The 23,297-nt window shown below is 31.7% G+C and overlaps 1 protein-coding gene across 6 annotated transcripts in view; it reads right to left on the bottom strand.

Moving 5' to 3' along the window:
* Positions 1 to 23,297, bottom strand: part of ERBB4 (erb-b2 receptor tyrosine kinase 4) — a 1,327,834-nt gene that overhangs the window by 894,848 nt on the left and 409,689 nt on the right. Inside the window, exon 1 of one of the 6 annotated variants that reach the window (XM_074298797.1) lies at positions 16,333 to 16,417. The exons of the other annotated variants lie outside the window; for them this stretch is intronic. Within the exon in view, the coding sequence (XP_074154898.1) occupies positions 16,333 to 16,342 (10 nt within the window). The 5' untranslated portion in view covers positions 16,343 to 16,417. Of the gene's footprint in view, positions 1 to 16,332; positions 16,418 to 23,297 lie in introns of those variants that run through there. 6 annotated transcript variants of the gene reach the window in all.

Raw genomic sequence — 23,297 nt, 5'->3', positions numbered from 1 at the left:
TTCAGGATGAACCAGGGCCAAATCCCTTCTCAGATATTGACTATGATCCTACATAAATTACTTATTTCTCAGAACTTCAATTTCCACATGTGAAAATAGGGTGGATATCAGTTGCATTACATCACCAGATTATTGTTAAGATCAAATGAAATAATTTATACATAGCATTTTGCATATCTTAATGAGCTTTTATTATCATAATACCAATTGAATGAAAATAGCAGTGTTTTTTTTTTGTTTTTTGTTTTTTTTTACTAACATCCATTTGGTATGCTTTGACGTGATGGAAGTACAAGGGTACTACTATAGTTCAAAGACTACCAAAAACACATTCATTAAGAAATTAATTTGCAGAGGATACAGAGAAAGGGAGAACAGAAGAAAAGGGATTAAGTTTTGTAAAGGGGTCAACCTGAGAGGATACAAATGTTTGAAGATGAAGAAGGGAAACAATTAACTAGGACAAAAAAAAATAATAATACACATTTATTTGATAAAGATCTTATTTATAAAATATATAAGAAACCTATTAAAATCTATAAAACTAATTTCTAATAGACAAATGATCTAACAGGACCGTATATGAGAACAGGAAGTTTCAAAGGATGCAACCAAAGGATGCAATCCATAATCATTTGGGGGAAAAAAAAGCTCCAATTCATTAATAATTAGAAAAAATACAATGTAAAGCAACTCTGACACTCTGCCTCATACATATCAACATAAAAGAACTGGAAAAATAAACAGACCAAAAACAAAACAACACAAAACAAACAACAAATGCTGAAGGAACTATGGGAAAAACAGGCACATTAAACTCCTGTTAGAAGAGCTATTAATCTGTCTAATAATTCTGGAAAGCAATCCAGACATAACACTTCTAGATTTATACTCAAAAGAGATCTAAGAAAGAGGAAAAATGATATAAATACAAAAATATTTAAAGCAGATATTTTGAGGGTGGCAAAAACTAAGAGAGTCTTAAACTATACATTATATTTCTAAAAAAAGAAATGCATTTTTTACTGGCATAGTCTACCTAAAGTTGTTTAAATTATAAAGATTAACATTAGATATTTTACACATTATGTAATATTGGGAAAACTTTATTAACATTTAGCATGCATCTTTAGTTATAAAGAAATGTTTTTGTCTTTTTGATAAAGAAGAATACTTTTGTCATCTATGAATGCTTAATATCCTGAATCAAAATAGGTTTATACTTTTCTTGGTTATTAAAATTCAATTAAATGAGAAATATGTAACAAGAGCATATTTTCTCAGATCAGAATGCAATACAATCATCTTGTTTCACTTAAGTCTTTTAAAATATAAATACAATTATCTTATTTAGTTCTTTACTTATCACAGTATTTAGAGTTCTCATTATATTCACTCATTTAACACAGGTTTAATGGTATGTAATAACTCAAATAGTTAAGAAAATCAAAGAAGTTATCTAAGTAGTAAAAAACTATAATAATAAAGGTAATATCCATTTTTAAAAATCATTAGCAATTGCTTTACAAGCAACTTTAACCACTCAAACTGGTCTATATATATATATATACATATATATATGTGTGTGTGTGTGTGTGTGTGTGTGTGTATTTATATGGATGTATACATGCATTATATATAAGGCATATATAAATGTATGATATATGTATATATGACCTATAAAGTTTTCCTTTCCTTATTTGATCTAGAAGGGTTTTGTTACAATTTTCATTAAAATTTAAAAAGTATTAAATCATAGACAAAATTGAAAGTGGATTTAAAGACCATAAAGTTCAATCTTCTCTTTTTTTTCCACAGGAGAAAACTCAAGTCAGAGGAATAAAATAACATTTAAGGAAGTGAAAATAATATCTATCACAGATAGAATTGGAACCTAAGTCTTCTGACTCCAAATCCAGTGTTAATTCTACAGACTCAATACTAAAATAACACTTAAGCTTGTTTTTGTCATGGACCCTTTTGGTATTCGGAAAAGACCTACAGACCTCTCCTCCAAATAATGATTTAACCTAAATAAAAGAAAACCTAAATACCAGAAATTAATAAAAGTGAAAATGCATTTTCTCAAAAAATTAAGTGAAGGTGGTCTAGCTGTACCTGATCTAGAACTATATTATAAAGCAACAGTCACCAAAACCATTTGGTATTGGCTAAGAAATAGACTAGTTGATCGGTGGAATAGGTTAGGTTCACAGGGCAAGATAGTGAATAAAAATAGCAATCTAGTGTTTGACAAACCCAAACATCCCAACTTTTGGGATAAGAATTCATTATTTGACAAAAACTGCTGGGAAAACTGGAAATTAGTATGGCAGAAACTAGGCATGGACCCACATTTAACACCACATACTAAGATAAGATCAAAAGGGGTCCAAGATTTAGGCATAAAGAACGAAATCATAAATAAATTGGAGGAACATGGGATGGTTTACCTCTCAGATTTGTGGAGGAGGAAGGAGTTTGTGTCCAAGGGAGAACTAGAGACCATTATTGACCACAAAATAGAACATTTTGATTACACCAAATTAAAAAAGTTTCTGCACAAACAAAACTAATGCAAACAAGATTAGAAGGGAAGTAACAAATTGGGAAAACATTTTTACAGTTAAAGGTTCTGATAAAGGCCTCATCTCCAAAATATACAGAGAATTGACTTTAATTTATAAGAAATCAAGCCATTCTCCAATTGATAAATGGTCAAAGGATATGTACAGACAATTTTCAGATGATGAAATTGAAACTATTTCCACTCATATGAAAGAGTGTTCCAAATCACTATTGATCAGAGAAATGCAAATTAAGACAACTCTGAGATAGCATTACACACCTGTCAGATTGGCTAAGATGACAGGAACAAATAATGATGAATCTTGGAGGGGATGTGGGAAAACTGGGACACTAACACATTGTTGGTGGAGTTGTGAAAGAATCCAATCATTCTGGAGAGCAATCTGGAATTATGCCCAAAAAGTTATCAAAATGTGCATACCCTTTGACCCAGCAGTGCTACTACTGTGCTTATATCCCAAGGAAATACTAAAGAAGGGAAAGGGACCTGTATGTGCCAAAATGTTTGTGGCAGCCCTTTTCATAGTGGCTAGAAACTGGAAAATGAATGATGTCCATCAATTGGAGAATGGTTGGGTAAATTATGGTATATGACTGTTATGGAATATTATTGTTCTGTAAGAAATGACCAACAGGAGGAATAAAGAGAGGCTTGGAGAGACTTATATCAACTGATGCTGAGTGAAACGAGCAGAACTAGGGGATCATTATGCACTTCAACAATGATACTGTATGAGGATGTATTCTGATGGAAGTGGATATCTTCAACATAGAGAAGAGCTAATCCAATTCCAATTGATCAATGATGGACAGAATCAGCTACATCCAGAAAAGGAACACTGGGAAATGAGTGTAAACTGTGAGCACTGTTTTGTTTTGTTTTGTTTTGTTTTTCTTCCCAGATTATTTTTAGCTTCCGAATACAATTCTTCCTTTGCAACAACAATAACAAAATTCCATTCTGCACATATATATTGTACCTAGGATATACTATAAAATATTTAATATGTATGGCAATGCCTGCCATCTAGGGGAGGGGGTGGAGGAAAGGAGGGGAAAAATTTGGAACAGAAGGGAGTACAAGGGATAATGTTGTAAAAAAAAATTACCTATGAATACATACTGTCAAAGAAAATGTTATAATTATAAGAATTAATAAAAAAATTAAAAAAGAGAAAATGCATTTTCTCTCATCCAAATTAGTTCATGGTCCTCCTAAAATTGTTGTGCATCCCAGCTTAAGAACCCATGAATTAAGGAATGTCATCACATATAAATTGCCTATATTACTGACACCTTCAGACATTTATATTTAAGAGGGGTCTCAGAGATCGTATCTTCCCATGAAGAATTTTTGTAATTATATGGACAAGAATAAGAAGGCACAGATGAATTGTGATCTATATTGTAGGAAGGTATGCCATCTCATTGTGAGAGATGCCTTAAAATATTCAATGATACATATAGCATAGATGTATGATTCTTTAAACTGGATAGAGGTCAGTATTTTCACTACTTTATATCATTATTAGGGATGACATTATGAGATATGTCATTACTCCAGTCAAGGGAGGAAAAAACTGCATTTATATTACAACTGCACTAGTCTCTTTTGTGTACTCCTCCCCCCCCACACACACACCCTGGTCCTACCAAGAAAAGCAATAAAAGAAGATTTTAAAAGTTAGATTTTTCCCTTTTTTAATTTTTTACAGTGCCAACCTAAAAAAAATCAAATTTAAATACACGATGGTAACATATTCTACCTTAGATTAAAATCACATTTCAAATAAAATGTGGCCCCAAGGCCATAGTTAGAGAAGATCCTGTCGACTATAATATTCAAAGGAGAAGCAAAGGAAAATCCATCTAGGATGACACCTCTTAGATTGCAAGGGCAGAATCACAACACAATTGCTCTTACAATATTTTTGAATATACCTCCCATAATTATTAAGTATTCATGCTTTTTTCTATAATATTACAATCATAATCTTATGATAGGAGTATTAGCCATTTCTGCACCCATCAAAAATGTCAGTCCAAAAGAATTTTTCTCAATAAACTCTGCACCCCAAGGTCACAAGCACAGTTTACTATAGCAAGCTATACTTGACAACAAAACTATTCATTTTAAAATATTCACTTTTCAATCTATTTCTCTTTTGTAAAATTTATGTCATGCCAGAATTAAATGAGAAGTTACATTTCATTGGTTCCAACTCACATCGGAATGAAATCTTTAAAAGAGACAAATCCCTGGACAAATCTAGTGCCAAAGGTTTCTCAAAAGCTATGTTATCTTCAAAACAAGACATTAGAAAGGATGGCTATAGTACTTTTTAAACTATAAATTAAATATATATTATTAGATACATACATATACATATATGTGTGTATGTGTATGTATATCCTATTGCATGTTATACAGAACAGAAGCTATATAAGCACATAATTTATATAGGACAGAAAAAAAATGTAAGTAATTGGGATTATAGAGGTAATGTTCTACTGAAGACTGGTAGTCTTTCACAGCTTTGTTGTGCTAATGAAGACATCTCATATGAGTTACAATGTTCCCAGATGTTTTAATATATAGCAAATACAAGCTTAATATGATACATAAACCTGGAGTGGAATATATTTCATAGATATTCTGGGTAAAACACATATATTAAAAAAAGACAAATAGGTGCAAAAACCAAATTGATTTTAAGTTATCAGTAGGTTTTAAACAGAAGCTTATATAAACATTTTTGATTCATGTTACTATATCTATATGCTCCTAAAATTTTTATTATTTTTTGAAATAATTTAATAAGGCAAGTAAAAAGCACTGTATCTTAGAAAATATGGCATCTTTGACTCCTTGTTCTTCATCATTTACTCTTTATCCAATCAGATTTCCTATTCCCATTTATTTTAATTCTGTAAAATGTCTTATAAAGACCTGCTCTATTGCATTACTATAGCTACCACTTCTGTTCATATTCTCCTTATCTCCCAGCTAGGCTAACCTATCAGCTTCCTAAATTAATCTTCTGTTGTTATCCTAATTCTGCATATTGCCACCCAAGAAACTTATTAAAACTTCTTTGATTATGTCACTCCTCTCCTCAACAAAATTTCAATAGCTATGTCTTGCCTAGAAAAAACAAAACAAAACAAAGCAAAGTAAAACAAAACAAAACAAAACCAGATCTCTGATAGTGATCTATAACAGCTTCCACAATTTGACCACAATCTACTAAACCATGTTATATTACCTCATGGTTCATATTATCCCCCTTCCTTCCAATTGAATCAACATTGAAGTTTAATGGTAAAGGTGAAGACCAACAAACATATTTCCTATCTTTTTAGGTTTTTACTTATGTTACCATTCTTGCCTAGAATAACTCCCCAAATTTCTAATTGAATCTATTAAGACCCAAGTCAACCATTAATGGCTGTCCGTGCTACCATGTGTTGGAAATAATCATATGATACTGCTAACATAATATTTTATATTGTGACTATGCAACTAAGCATGTGACTGGCTTTATGTGATTGTGTTCATCTTATTTCTCCCATTACATTAAAACTTTATGGAAGGTAGGAACTATATTTAATTCTATAACATTTAATAAAAATGTGTTCGGAGAAGATGATTAATAAGATTTTGATTTGAAAAGTATTTGTTATTTGAAAAAAAAAACATTTAATCCACTGAAATAAATGATTACTTACATATATATTCATTAAAAGTCAACTGCTACAAACAGAAATGTGGGTAAAGACTGTCTTTTTAAAAAAAATTCTTTAAACTATCAAAAAGAGAAAGTAATGACATATTGTTTCCATTTCTGTTTCTGTCACTGCTATGCCATAAAAATTAGACTTTGTTGAGTAAGATGAGCATTCCAACCTTAGAAAGTACTAAGAGCTACGTATCAAATTATCTGCATATTGCAAGATAATCTTTGATGTATAGGAAGGCTATAATATGCACACTTTTCCATTATGTGAATTAGTTATAATTTAATTCAGTGCATTGGGCTGTAAGTCTTTGTGAGAGTAACAAAAGATTCATTTTCGGATAATAAAGTCTACATAACTGAGAAAGGAAAAAAAGTTTCCATGGAAATAGCTCTTTTCTCTGGAAGAACTCTTGAACATTACTCCTTTAGTTATTTATCCTATTTGTGCCCTGGGTACAGCCACTGAGAGTCAGAACATTGTAATGACTATTATTCCATGTGCTAGACAGATCTTACAAAACTCAAAATACAGTTATTATTAACATTCAAATGCAGAATTTTTATTGGAGATTCATTTAAACTGCACTAAAATATTTTTCTATATTTTCCAAAAGGAATTATCTGTTTCCTGAACATTGAGTCAGCCACACTTTAACAGACACACAAAGAGCACAAGAATATATCAAAGGCCTTGTTCCTTGAGATAGTCACTTAATATGAAAAAAAAGCAAAAGAAATGAGGTAAAATTTTGTAACTTTTCAATTTGTTGTATTTCCTTTCTCCCCTCTTGATAACATAGGGGAAAATATGTAAGTCTTGCCACCAAGGACAGTTGGATTTTAGATTCTTTTCCCAAGCATCAATATACACTTTGTAATGAGACTACCATTAATATATGAGTCTTATAAAACAGCTATGATTTAACAGTGATAATAACTAAGTTACATTTGATTCATAGAATTTCTTTTAGAATACAGTTACAAAATAGCCACAAAACAGTAATGAGGTGCCAACATTTCTAAACATTAAGTGTATGAACTTAAAAATCTTTATTATCATAGCCTGCTATCTTCTCTAAAAAGAACTGATTGTGCTTTTGTGGACTCCAGATAATGACAATTTAACTACAAAGCTTGGGAATTGACATCCATGAAAAGAACCAAGCCATTCCAATTTAAATAAGTTTAATGTGATAATTTTCAGCAATATCTTAAGACCAGACACCTTGGCTAATGATCCCAATTTTATTTTTAAAAATATACAAGCACTACTATGGATGAATGAATAAGTAAATGAATGCATGAGTGAATGAATATTTTAGGTGCCAAGTCAGTCAGGTCTAAATAATAGAAATAATATTTTTAAAATGTTTGTTAAAGTTAGTTGTTAAAGTAAATTGAATCATTACCTTCAAAGAGGTAAGAAATCACCTCATTTCTTTTGCTTTATTTTCATATTGAGTGACTATCTCAAGGAGCAAGGCCTTTGATATATGCTTGTGCTCTTTGTGTATCTATTAAGTGTGGCTGACTCATTGTTCAGAAAAGAGATAATTCCTTTAGGAAAATATAGAAAAATATTTTATGGATTTTAACTGAATTCCCCAATAAAAATTCTGCCTTTAAATGTTAATAATAATTAACAAAAAGGACAAATGTGGTAAAGTTTACTAAGGAAGGGATTCTCTATCAGATTACTTACAGGAATGCTAAGTTGATACAAAGGACAGTCAAGTGGCATGATCTTACTGAGAAAAAATTATGAAAGTCTTGTTTTAGTTAATGAGTTAGAGCAAGAAGTAAAATTGAATTGGAAGGTCTTATATGAGTAGTGGCTAAAGTGAAGATAGCAAGATAGTCATGGTAGGCAGCTGATAGAATGTGGAACACAGTCTAATCTAGTGAATCTGGACTACTACTACAACCTGGTCTGAAGCTAGTAGGCTTGCTGAATCTGTGAATATTACTCCAAAACAGGATACATACATATATATATATATATATATATATATATATATATATATAGCCTATATATACATATATATGTACATATATATTACCTGCTCTCTCTCTTTTCATAGAAGCAGAGGCTATACCTTAATATTCCATAATATCTAAGCTACCCAAGATTCTTTTTCCTACCTAATAGTAACTATATCATACTTTTTATTTGTAAATAGTGTTTATTTTTTTCCTCATTGTAGACTGAATTGTAGACTCATGTATTGTTTCAAGTCTTTATATACCTTTAGTCTCTGAACTACTTGAAAAATTGGCCAAGTGATGAGAAAGGGCAAGAGGACATCAGAGACTAAAATCAAGGGGTAAGAGAGATGAGAAGACAAAGATGCCATGGAAAACTGTTAGGTTTTTCATATCTTTCATAGTCTTAGCATGAAAGGAGGCTGCATCATTTAGAGAAGGATTCATACTGGGATACCTAGGAGGCCTCTCAGGAACCAGATACACTACCAGCTGGCAGACTGGCTTTATTTATATTCCCAGCTAGTCCACCTGCTATCTGAAAATTTTGCACAGTTATACTGTAGACCAATCGATAGTATGATTTACTATCAGTGGGGAATAGGGGGACACCCTCTGACTCTTCCTATTTTTAAACAACTAAAGTTGTTTTGTATTTCCTAAACCGTATTGATCCATGAGGCTAATGATAGTTTTTATTAAAGCTCCCTCTTCTAAACTCTGGCACAGAGGAGGCAATGGAAAATGGCAATTAACAGCACTGAAAATGTTTGAAATCTTTTTTTTGTGGTATAACTCTACTGACAACTTCTGCTATGTGCAAAATAAAGCAAGATATACACATACATTCCTTTTTTGGATTTGCAGGGATGGACTTATGCAGGGGCAATGAAATTGGCTTATCTTTATGTCTCCAGGATACTGAAACTTCCACACAATTCATTTACCATCTTATCCATTATGAGAATGAGTTGTAAAAGCTGGATTGGCATTGCCCCCACTTTTCCATTTCACTAGGAATTTTAAGAGAGGCTGTCATTGATAAGCCTATGCAATGCCATCTGCTTCTCTACTTGAGGGAATGCCCATTAAAATGGTGGTGAGATATTGGGTATTTAATTAGGAATGGGCTATAAGTTCCTTCAGTCTTCTGTAGTTTGACACCTGCTGGGCCACACAAACAATGCAATTATGGAGAGGGAGACTATATGTGAAATACTAAAAGAGAATAACTATTCAGTTGGACATAAAGAGAAAGAGGATGCAATATTTACACGATTCTAAATACAATCTATCAAGCAGTTTGAATGTATGTACAATAGATAAGAACTTTATATAGTACATGTTTTGCAATTGTCAGTTCACAGTGAGGAAGTCATCCTCATTTTAAAAATAGATTTCTGTATATATGCATTTCTCAAAGTCTTGGAGTTGAGATTTTAAACTGGAACATTAGAAATGTCCTTAATAAAAGATGCTGTACTTTTCATTCAAATGCAATTTGCCAATCTAGAAGGGTGTGTGTTATTATAATAAAGACACCCCATTTTGATTATAGCTCAATGGTCCACTAATGTTTATGGCAGACTTTTGAGACTGTTGAATATGTAGTTTAGCCAACTATTAGAAATACTATTTTTCCTCCCATTCTGGAGGCTAACTATTGTTTCTACTATGGTGCAAATGCAATCCACATTTCAATAAAAGGGTAGAGCTGTGAATTAACAGGTCAATAAAAGGGGCTTTAAAGGTGCATTAAACTAGAATTCAAGATGTCTGCTACATTTACAGCATAAATGCTAATAAAATATTTCTGTTATTAACTTTTTTATGGCCTAACCAAGTTATAAAGGCTAAAAATGTTTAAATATATTTTGACATTTGTTCATAAGATGGAAAGAAAAGAAAAAAGATAGGTAATGAATGGAGGGGGAAATGAGAGTAGGAATCATTTGTCTATAGTAAGTTAAAAAAAAAAACTTTCTTTTTTTTGTCACCCAAGGTATCTTGGGATTGATCTATCCTGCAAAAAAAAAAAAAAGAAAATGCTTTATAGCTTAAATGACTGGAGCATTATTCTAGGAGATTCTGCTCTAGGGGCAATACTGCAAAGTGTTCTATTCTCTACCTAACAATAATCCATTTGCATCAAATAATAGCTGACAATACAACCACACTTGTTCATTAGGATCATACAAGTTGCTAGCTATTGCTTAATAATACTCCAACCTTTTTGGTATACTCATTGTTCAAACCATAATTGCACAGATCTAATTGTTACATGTGGCTGGGAAATTAAAATGATGGTCCTTGGAGAGACAGTAAGATCTGTTTCAAAATGAATTTCATTATTAAAGAGAAATACAAAAATGGTTTCTTTTTATTGGCATGTAAAGGTTTTAAGGATTTGTGATTCAAGAAGTGAGAGACCAATGATGATTCTCAAAACAAGATGAAAATATGAAACCATGGAAAATAAAATGAGACTTATGAGAATCTTTTACAAAATAACAATTGTGTTGCTACCACCAAATTTAAATCATTTTGCCATGTAATAATAGAACAATGTTGCACTAACAAGGAGATAAATAAAAATGCACCAAAACAAGCTCAATACAGATGAAAACTCTTTTTCAGTTAGTTCAGTTGCATTATGGTTCCAATACCATTTAAAATATTTGATTGTATATAATATAATATGAATAAATGTGATGTTGATGCTATCAGATTTGGGTTTAGTGTATGGGGTGACATATACTATACACTTGCCCCAATAATGATATTTCTTAATAATTTTTTTTAACTGCACTCTATTCTGTAGGTCAGGATATCATGCAATGCAAACTAAAGTTTAACTATTTTCTGAATAAGGGTACTTTTCACTTTACAATGTTGCCTTGGGCAGTATAGATGCCTACTAAAGGCCTCACTAGCCAAAGAAACCACACAAAAAAGAAAAAAAAAACTTCAAGGAAGGTTTACCATCTTTTAGAGGCCCCTTAGGTCAGAGAATTATAAATAATTTATGATTATGTTTTTAATCATCAAAAATCTATTTCTGCACCAATCTAAGACTTTTAGTAAGATTAAAATATTCATCAGTGACTATATTTTATTCTAAATTAATGAAACAAACTCTCTAACTTGAGGAGCAGAATTTTAATTCCCCTAAAATGTCTAAATCACCTTATGCCCCCTGCTTTGAACAAAATAAATAATTTTGTCCAATAGAATTTATTTAAGGGTTTTTTTTGTTTGTTTTGTTTTGTTTTTTACTCTAAAAACATCCCTAAGCTACCTCTTTTTTAAACTGTCAAAATGATATCTCTGTAAAATTAAAAAAAGGTACATAAATATGGCCTCCAAAAATTGTCCCTTAGGCTTCCTGGTTATAAGCCTTATAAAATTAATTTCTACTCAACAAGTTCCATATGCAGCATCCATAGTTTTAGAAGTGTCTTAACCTCCATATTGTAAATGACCAAGGAAATACTAAGCCAACCAAAACCAAAGGACAAAAATGCTTTAATAGTCATAACTCCCCGCCCCCATTCAGAGCGGGCTTTACCTTTCTCCACCCTTATTAAATATGTGGGGGTGATAGCAAAGGGGAGTGCATGTTTATTGTGAAGCAGCCAAGCATGGATGCCCAGAGCCAATGATTTTTTAAAAAATGTTTTATGACTGATCAATGTCAAGTGAGACTGACATGAAGAATACAAATCAAAATGTGCTTAAGAAACTCAAACTTTGCCTCATCTTTTGGATTCTGGGTAAAGAACAGAAGATTCTCTATATTAAATACATAAAAATAATTACTTTGACACCTTTATGCACAAATATTTCTCTAACTTGTATTATGTATTTTGTTATAAATGCCATGTAAATAAATGGATTATAAATTAGATAGGGTAGGGATTAAAAGTTTCCTTTTTAGTATTGGTATTTTAATAGGTATGGTAAATAGAAATTTGATCTCAAACCAAAAAAAAAAAAATGGAATTCAAAGTTTTGCTCTGCTCCATCCTAGCTCTGTGACTCCTAAAAGTCGTTTAAACTCTCAGTGATTCAAATCAGTGATGCTAATCTCAAAAAGCAATGGATCCCTTTTGATAGCATATGGATTTAGAAAATGATAAATTAAATATATGCATGTTGTATTGTAGTTTTTGTCAAACATTTCCCAAAATAAAATTTAATCTGGTTTAGGTCCCACTCCAGAATTTTGTAGGATTCATGCACCCACTGGGCTTGAGTTGGATACCTCTCATCTAGACAACTTTATGACTTGATAGTGCAGAGGTGTAATGTCTATGTTAATAGAGAAAATTTCTACCTCCAGGATTTGCTTATTTTAATGAAATTATAGATTTGCCCCTATCCTTCACTTTTACAATCCATAAATAATGCTTGGCACAATTTGCACTTGATAAACATTTATTGACTGAATTCATACAATTTAAATACAAGTCAAATGATTTATTAATGAAATCTCTCTTAATGCTTTCAACTCATACAAATGAATTGAGGGAAATCTTCAAAAGTTCACTCAGGATGGGAAGTAATTTTACCTAAGATGTATAAGTAGCCTAATTGATGACTTTATTTCAGTGTAAACACTTTGAGGAAAGGGTCAGGGTCTTCTCCAAATGCAGAACCCAATTTTCTGAACTAGCTAAATATTTAGAGAATACCCAGAAAATGCTTTCAATCTTGAATCTAGTATGTCATATGTATTTTCTAAATTCAATATCATTCACACATTTGGGAGTGGTATTTAGAGCTTCTATCATAAAACTATAGCTTATGCTTACTCAGTCATATTGTTTTTATTTATTGATTTTTGGCTTAAAGTCTCACCCCTCTCTCATTACCAACCCTCTAGAAAGCCAATGAGAAACTGTCACATCACAACAAAACCAAATACATCGCTGAAACACAGTATAAGCAAAAATTCTAAGAAAGAACATTTCTTAGAAAATTTAAATATTATAGAATGAATGAATATTAGAGGTCAAGTTTTTAACTAAATTCAGAGTAACTCTATTATTTCTTGGATTACTGAGTTCACTAAGTTGAAGGCCAATGACAATGAAAATATCATAGCACCAATAAAATCATTATATCAATTGTTCTTTAGCTATCAAGGAAAAATTCTAAGTTCCAACTATAGCTGTTTTTGCAAATTGGTGTCATGAAGGGTAAAATGAATAGTATGAATGTGTCTATTTAAACCATGAATTGTACCAGAACCACATGTGTCCTACTGATGGATCAAAAATTGTACCTTTTGAGATCATGAAGAACATTATCCCCCACCTTAGGAAGAATAAGCAAAAAAAAAACTAAGTCCACAATGTCGACTCATTAACATGATGTATGTTTCCAGTGAAAGAGATTAATAGGGATCTCTGCAAAATGACAGTAAAAAACTGACTTTCAATGGGAAGGGAAGTAGGGAGGGCTATGGCCAATCAGATAGTATTCTTTTCAAAACTATAGTGCAAATATTGTTGGTGGAGTTGTGAACGAATCCAACATTCTGGAGAGCAATTTTTGAACTATGTTAAAAAAAAGTTCTCAAGCTGTGATCCAGAAGTGTTGCTACTGGGCTTATATCCCAAAGAAGTATTAAAGTAGAAGAAGGGACCCACATGTGCAAAAATGTTTGTGGCAGTCCTTTTCATAGTGGCTATAAACTGGAAATTGAATGGATGCCCATCAACTGGAAAATATTTGAGTAAATTATGGTATATGAATGTTATGGAATATTATTGTTCTATAAGAAATGACTAACAGGATGAATACAGAGAGTCTTGGAGAGATTTACATGAATTGATGCTAAGTGAAATGAGCAGAAGCAGGAGATCATTATACACTTCAACAATACTATCTATATGAGGATAAATTCTGATGGAAGTGGATGTCTTCAGCAATGAGATGATCCAATTGATCAGTGATGAACAGAACCAGCTACACTCAGAGAAAGAACACTGGGAAATGAGTGTTGACCACAACATAGCATTTGCACTCTTTCTGTTGTTTGCTTACATTTTTGTTTTTCTTCTAAGTTCTACCTTCTTTCTTTTTTCTAACTTCTTCTAAGTTCTAAGTTCTGCCTTCTTTCTTTTTTCTTTTTCTTTTTTTATTATAGCTTTTTATTTACAAGATATATCCATGGGTAATTTTGACAATTGCCAAACCTTTTGTTCTAATTTTTCCCCTCCTTCCCTCCACCCCCTCCCCCAGATGGCAGGTTGACCAATACATGTTAAATATGTTAAAGTATAAATTAAATACAACATATGTATACATATCCAAACAGTTATTTTGTTGTACAAAAAAAATAATCAGACTTTGAAATACTATACAATTAGCCTGTGAAAGAAATCCAAAATGCAGGAGGATAAAAATAGAGGGTTTGGGAATTCTATGTAGTGGTTCATAGTCATCTCCCAGAGTTCTTTCACTGGGTGTAGCTGTTTCAATTTATTACTGTTCTATTGGAACTGATTTGGTTCATTTCATTGTTGAAGAGGGCCATGTCCATCAGAATTGATCATCATATTGTTGTTGAAGTATATAATGATCTCCTGGTCCTACTCATTTCACTCAGCATCAATTTATGTTAAGTCTCTCCAGGCCTTTCTGAAATCATCCTGCTGGTCATTTCTTACAGAGCAATAATATTCCATAACATTCATATAACCACAATTTATTCAACCATTCTCCAATTGATGGGCATCCACTCAGTTTCCAGTTTCTGGCCACTACAAAGAGGGCTGCCACAAACATTCTTGCACATACAGGCCTCTTTCCCTTCTCTAAAATCTCTTTGGGAGATAAGCACAGTAGTAATGCTGCTGGATCAAAGGGTATGCACAGTTTGATAACTTTTTGAGCATAGTTCCAAATTGCTCTCCAGAATGGCTGGATGTATTCACAATTCCACCAATAATATATCAGTGTCCCTGTTTTCTCACATCCCCTCCAACATTGCACATTATCTTTCCCTGTCATTTTAGCCAATCTGACAGGTGTTTTACCTTCTTTCTAAATCTGATTTTTCTTGTGCAACAAGATAACTGTATAAATATGAATACATATATTGTATTTAACATATACTTTAACGTGTTTAACATGTATGGGACTTCCTGCCATGTAGGGGAGGGAGTGGAGGGAAAGAGGGGAAATGTTGGAACAGAAGTTTTTGCAAGTGTCACAGTTGAAAAATTACTCATACATATGATTTGTCAAAAAAAAGCTATAATAATAAAAAACTAGAGTGTAAATAGTATACATATATATGTAATATATACACATGCATATATTATATAAATAAAATTATAGTAAAATATTAAATAAAATTCAAAATATAATATTAAATTTCAAATGAGACTGACATGAGCAACAGAAATTACAGATATCATACACCTGAGAAACCCAATAAATTTTACATTATATTTTTGATAAAAAACAGAAGATCTTCTAAATGAAACATATTGTTTTTTATACCTTTCTGTACTTTTCTGATTTGCATCGTGTCTCTCTATGTATATGTCACATACTGATATGGATATAAATTGACAACGGAAGTAATTGTCATTTAATCTACAGCAGAAAATCTAGGAATAAAGTAAAACATTAGCAATCATATTATACCCATTATTGGGATTAGTAATTAGCTATCAAAGTGTATCCCTAAAGATTTGCCTCTGCAAGTCTTCCTGTTTATTCCCTTGGCCCACTTCACTCTTCATTTGTTGATTATATTTTCTCGTATCCATATGCATATTAGTACGCAGAATTAAATATGTCAAATTATCTTTAAAAACATAAAAATCAGTGAAGCATGCTGTTTTTTTTCCTTTATCGTACATGAAATATATTTGAATATTTTTAAATGGCATGAAAAGCTTGTTTATTATATCCATGATTCTTCAGAAAACTAAGGTAAAGCAGTAGTTGGTAAAAGTTAGACTAACTAAGTATACACAAGGATTTATGCCAATTTTCTTACCAGTCACCATGGAAGGACAAGGAGAGAAAGAGAGGAAGCAGGCTCCTCCCAAAGGTCTTAGTTTCTTTTAACCCAGGGGACTTACCTAGAAAAATATAGAAAGAAATTCTCTATATTAGCTCCCATTTATGTCATTTCAAGTTTTACAAAATGTTTACCTCAGAACAACTCTCAAAAGTATATAGCATCAGCAATATAATTCCACTTTACATATGAGACAGTTGAAGTTCTAAGCTATTTGATGACTTTCCAGAGTCAACTGGGCAGACGTCATTAAAAGTCACCCTCAGATCTAATCCAAAGGAATTAGTTTTTGAAGAAGCAAAGGGCTCATCTCTAAGTAATATTTCTATGGTGTATTATAGATCCCAAAGCAAGTAGGAGAGTGAGGTTTTTTCAGATTCATGGAGAGATAAGGTATTTTACTAGGGGACCACATATAGTGCCATTATCAGTATTGATGAGCACTTATCGTATACTAAGAATTGTCTATAGCACATATTCTACTAGAAAGAAAAGTTTCAAATACAATAATTATTCACAAAAATATCTTTTGTAGTTGCCAAAAAATTAAAATGAAACTAGTGAGATTGAAGAACAAATTGAGAAATAATTGAGGATGTGAATGTAATAGAATATTATTATACCATAAAAACTAATAATGTGAGGACTTCAGAGAAACATAGGAAAATTCGTATCAATTGACAAGAAATGAAAAAAAAAACAGGAGCAAAACAACAAAGATAACAGAAGATCAACCTTAAAGAATAAAGGATGAAACTTACTTCCCTTCTCTTTACTAGAGGTGAAAACCAATGGGTGTGAAATGTTATATTTACTATCAAATGATAGGCCTGTTATATTTTCCCCTTTGTTGCCATTTTATTTATAATTGCAAGGGAGAGCTTATAGCTTTGGAGTATTTCAGGAAATAACTCTGGTACTTCTTTAATGTTTTAGAAACATGTAGAAACATATAAGACTCTCCTATAGCTGATCCAACTTGGATTTTTTCCCAAATGTTCTTCAAAATACCTTGCTTCATTCCAAAAATAATGAATAATTAAAAACTATTTAACATAAAATTTTCTTGGCTAAAAAGGCAATATTATCTGGTGTGTTGGCATTATTGTGATAGATTCTATATGAATATTTAAATTTCAAAATTGGATCCAGAATATAAAGCTTCATGAATTTTCATTTATGTCTTTTTTTTCCATTTCTGTTGTCACCACTATATTTCAGACCTTCATTAAGTTTTAAGAAGACTATTGCAATCACTTCTCTTTCTCCTCACACTGCTCTCTTCCCCTCCAAATCATCCTGTGCATGTTATCGGATTAATTTTAAAAATCAGTTTTGGATCACATCAGTCCTCTAATCACATGATCCTTATGACTTCCCATTCACTAAAAAATAAAATCATACTTATTTATCCCAGGATTCAAGGTTTTCTATAATGTGAAGTATACATACTAGTTACCCAATGCTAAAATTGAACTGGGCTATTTGAGTAGCCCATTGAACTCATTGAACATGCCCATGCTTTCCCAGCTCTACAATTTTGTTTATGATAGACCTTATGACTAAAATACCTTTTCTACTAATCACTTAGCTGTTGAAATTCTTTCTATCTTTCCAGGCCCAGATCAAAGGCCAAAAAACAAAAGTTTCATATGGCCTTCCTTGATTCTTAGAAAGGGAAGGAATTTTTCCCTGCACAGTTTTTACAAGGAGCTCTGGGATTCTTCTTTGACACTGAATACTATCTGCCTTGTAATTTATTTGAGAATATTTGTTCCAAGATAACTAATACTTTAAACTGTACTCTTTTGGTCTAATGCAGTTATTTTATTGTTATAGGGAACTCCTTGTTGAAAACTACTGGCCATGATGGAAATCTGTAATTTATCTGTGTAATATATTTTACAAAATTGCCTAAGACACTAAAAAGATACTGATTTGCTCAAGTTCATAGAGTTTGACTGACCCTTCTACCCAAAGCATCTGTTTCCAAGGCTGGTTCTCTGTGATATTATTCTGCTTCTCCCCATTCAACATTCATTAATGAAACTAAATGTCTACTGTATATCTAATCCAGTTCATGCAAAAATCTACTTTCACAAGAAGGCATCAGGGTAGAGATCCCTGGGGACTCCAAGGAGATGTTTTAACCCAGAAATGATTCCTTGCATACAGATTGTTTTATATGTATTGTTTTATAGCTTTATAAGATCTCATTTTATCTTTACAACAACCATGAAAAATAGAGTGGAATGGCCTGTTTTATAAGTCACTTGTGAAGAGGAATAAATTTATTCATCTTCTTGTCATCTACCAATCTATACATACTATTTTTTATTAAATGAATGAAGAATAGGTGAGAAGGGAAAAGGAATAAAAGAGAGATCTTAATATTAAACATTTAAAAACAACAAATTATGATTAAATATAAGTTAAACATAAAATTTGTTTGTTATGTTACTTGTATCAAATTAAAAAAATAAGACAAATATGACATCATCATTCATTTAAATGAAAATTTGTTAATGACATCCATTATCAAAAGGTACAGGTTAGTGTTTATTTACTCCATGACCTTCATAATTCAAATATGCTCAAATGCTGATGTTGATATATCAAAATAAACAAAATCAAATATGCAATTATGCCATTTAAAATTACTATATCACAATTAATGTGAATATTAAAGAAAAGGTAGCCTTCAAATAGGCAATAAAAAGTAAAATCACAAATAATAACATTCAGAATTTCTGTCAAAAAATTGATTGCGAAATATAAGGAAACCATATGTATACTGTGATTGGAAGATAATATCAGAGAAGGAATAACATTCCATTTGGCTAAAAAGGGGAAAATCAGGAAACTTCAAAGACAGGAAATAATTAAAATTGAGTTCTAATACTAGATTCATTGATATGAATCTTGAGTGACCAGGGACAATTCACTTAAATTGTCTTAATCTTGGTTTCCTCAAGTCAAATAGGCCATTCCACCCTAACTAGTTGTCATAAAGATAAAATGAGATCTCATAGACTTATAAAGTTAGTCCAAACAACTGGCTAGGTGGTTTGTCTTTTTAATCAAACTGACCTGTGTTACATAGAAAGAATCAATGTTTGCATTTTTGTACTTAATAATGAGTTGTAATACTGGGAGATAAAGACATATTGCTCTAGCCAAATGACAATATAACAAATCAGATTATTGGGTTTGGGTTTTTGTTGTTGTTGGAGTTAGTAGTGATTATTTGTTTTGTCATATGCACATAATAAGGCAGGTATTTTGGTGGACAGATAGAGGACAATGACTTCCCTTATTTCCTTAACCTTTCTTTGCTCTTGTTGAAATTAATTTGTTCATCTCTTAACAGTTCTGGGAAAGCAGACATATCATCAGTGGATCATGAACTAAATTTATGAATGCATGCTGCCTTACAGAATAGCTCAAACACTAGGTAGTTTTGGGGGGCTATGTTGAAGGGCTGCCTCAAGTGTTATGTTAAAGAAATATAAAGTCACAGTCATTTAATATTATTAAAACATGGAATTTTAGAGTTAACAAGCATTTCCAGATATTACATAAATGCTGGCATCAGAAAAAAAAAACTCTAGTAAAAGAGATTTCTATTCTATGCATGTAATATTTGTGTGCTGTATGTATGTGTATATGCACATGTGTGTATACATATGTATACACATATATATGCATGTATATACATATTTATGTATACAAACATATGTAAATATGAATGCAGACTTGTAAAAGACTAAGCAGAGAGGTTATTATTTATTCTATCCCTCTCATACTCTTGAATTCAAATGTTTTATTCAAGAAAGAATATTATATGTGCCTAGGATCATCAGTTCTAAAAGCAATGAAAACCTCAACCACTAGTGATAAGTTGTACATGTGGGAAAGGGAGTGCTTAAAGAGAAAAAAGGCTCCCTCATATTCTAGTTCAAGATAAAATGAGTCTCCTAAGTGAGCACCCTTATTCACATTATGAATAACTTGTCCCAGTAATTCTTCCTCTTCATTTAACATTATATTTACTTCTTTGATGCTTATGTTTAATTAGAACATAAATATTAATTCATAAAATTTTAACTTCAATATTTTCCAAAGCAATAATTTTGTTAAAAAAGGCAAAAATAATTTCTAATATTTTTGTCAATTAAGTTGTCATCGATTTCATTACTTGGAGCTACTTAGAATAACATACTAAGCTGAATAGTATACAAGAAGATGGTAAAGAGATATCAGCCCCAATCACACAAGGAATAGTAGTATGGAGAAGAAAAGATTTTGGAAGGAAATGAATCACTGTCTACATGTATTTGAAGAGGTAATATGTACTCAATGAGCAACAATTTATTAGGCATTTTCTACGTATCAGGCTCTGAGTTAAGTGTTAGCTATATCAAGAAATGCCAAACATCATTTCTGACATCAAGGAGTTTACAATCCAATGGGGAATACAACATGCAAACAGCTATGCCTACGAAAGACATATATGCTGTGATTTGAAAGTAATATCAGAGAAGGATTAGCATTCCATTTGGCTAGAAAAATGAAAACTAGGAAAACACAGAAATAATTTTAAGCTTGATATTAGGAAAAATCTTCCAGGAAAAACCAGACTAACCATAGATGACATGGTTTATTTTTGGAGAGAGTAGGTCCCCATTATTATTAGGCTGACTACTTCCTCTTTACTAACATATCTATTATTTATATTATTACCAATTATATTATTTTATTAAATAGTTATTAAATATTCTTTGAGGGTATGGATTGGAATTGATGACTGCAGACATTGACTATAATTCAAATTTGCCTACATACTAGCCAAAAGCATGCATCCTTAGCAGCACACGTTACTGAGGAATTCTTTCATGTAGGACACTATGTACTAGACCATAAAATAGAAAGTATTTAAAAGCAACTTATGATAATATAGACAAAAAAACAAGAATTTTGAATCATCTAGAAAAATGTTTTTTGTGGCACAGTTTTATCATCCCAATATCTCTCTTTTGTTCTTCATTTGACTCTTCACTAATTCAGTTTGCCAGATGACTTGACAACACTTCTCACTAGTCACCTAAACTCAACATGAGAAAAAGTTGGTCTCAAATATAAGTTGGCCAATTTTAAACATATGCTTTGCATATTTGCTATACAATGTTCTGAATATCGGATTTTAATGTCACCAAACAGGTCCCAGGTTTCCCTACTTTCATGCTGTCTCACATCATTTTCTGAACTACTAGGTACCCAAAAATGCTTTCCATTCTATTTTTGACAATAATCAGATCCATCCTTTAAGTTATAAAAGTTATCTCCTAAATAAAGTCTTCACTTATCACCCCTAACTGAAAGATTTCTCTCATTTTACATAGCTCTACATTTGTTCTTTTAAGACTTCATCATATTATTTCATATTATAAGTAGTTACACTTTGACATGTTTAATTGTATCTTCATCCTAAAATTATGTTTAAAATTATAAACTTCTCATGGATAGATAGGGATTGTATTTTATTTATTGCCAATCTCTATCAGTTAAAATACAATGTATTTCACATTGTAGGCATCCTACAAATATCTGTTGAATATTAATTCAATGTATCTCCTTCAATGTGCTTGTTTCATATACGACATCTTCCTGTTGTTCATACATTCTAAAGAACTTTAACCTAGTTTTCATCTGTGATCAAACCACTATCCTTTAAATAATCCTTACTCATGATCATAAAATTCAATTAACTTTAAGCTTCTAATCAACTGGGTATCATAAACTTCCCCTCTCTTCATACTGAAATTGGTTACAGCACAGTGATAATGAAGACAATCATGAATTCCAGACTCCTGTGAATATCTACTAAGGTGTTCTTCTGACATTTAATTATGCACCAAGGAAATCTAAGTTCCTGAGCTCCTATGCCAGCGGAGCATAAGATTGAGCAGACCCAACAAGTTAGAAACACTTGGTCCAGTGGACCAGTAATGTGACAATTTGTGGTTCTATGGTCAGAGGACCAGCTTAAGTATGAAGAGAGTCACTATTAAAAAGGTGGTAATGAGGTAATTTCATTTTGTCCATAGCAACTAATTAAGACCAAGACATAGACAAATGGGATCTGCTGTAGTTGAAAAGACAATATACACTAATGAAATCAGAAATTGCTGAGTAAGGGGAAATGGATAACTATGCTTTGTTAGGATACTATGCATCACTTACCCTGTTCAAAATATCATAGTTGTTATTAACAGTGAGTGAGGGATAACTTAGTTATTAATGGAATACATTGTCCTTATTAGCATCCACCTGAAGGACTAGGATCTATTGATGATGGCTTAAAAGCTCTGTCATATTGTCATATTAAGGACAGAATTAACTTTATAAAGACAACCATTAAAACCATTCTGTACCTTCTCTTTTCTTGATAACTTTTCTTTTAATTTACACACACATGGGAGGGCTTCTGCACTGATCAATTTGGGATTAGTTGCTTTATTCACTATATTGACGAGACCTTAAAAAAGAGGGTGACAAATGGGACAGATCTCATTTTTGGATTTTTTTCAGATCGTATCTTTGAGAGAATTGTCATTTTTGTCTTTGTTCTTCAAGTCCTAGTATATTGCCTGGCATATAATAAGCACTTTATAAAGATTTGTTAATTACCTCCATAACCACTTTTCATATAAGAAAAATAAATCTAACAGAGGAATTTTATCAGGGTAGATTGTTTTTTGTTACTAAACCATAAGGAAATTTTGGGTTAAGATTTGGACAATATGGAAGGAATAGTAGACTTTGAATCTGCACACCTCTAAAAATCTACATTTAAAAAATGATTTAAAAAACCCCACAGGTAACATTATTTCAGATCCTTCTGTGAAGAATCAGAGAATTTTGAATTTTCCTGCCAAGTA

This window comes from Sminthopsis crassicaudata, chromosome 3 (assembly GCF_048593235.1).
Source record: "Sminthopsis crassicaudata isolate SCR6 chromosome 3, ASM4859323v1, whole genome shotgun sequence".
Classification (NCBI taxonomy): domain Eukaryota; kingdom Metazoa; phylum Chordata; class Mammalia; order Dasyuromorphia; family Dasyuridae; genus Sminthopsis; species Sminthopsis crassicaudata.
The sequence above is the reverse complement of the archived record's forward strand: the minus strand, read 5'-3'. Positions and strand labels throughout refer to the sequence as shown.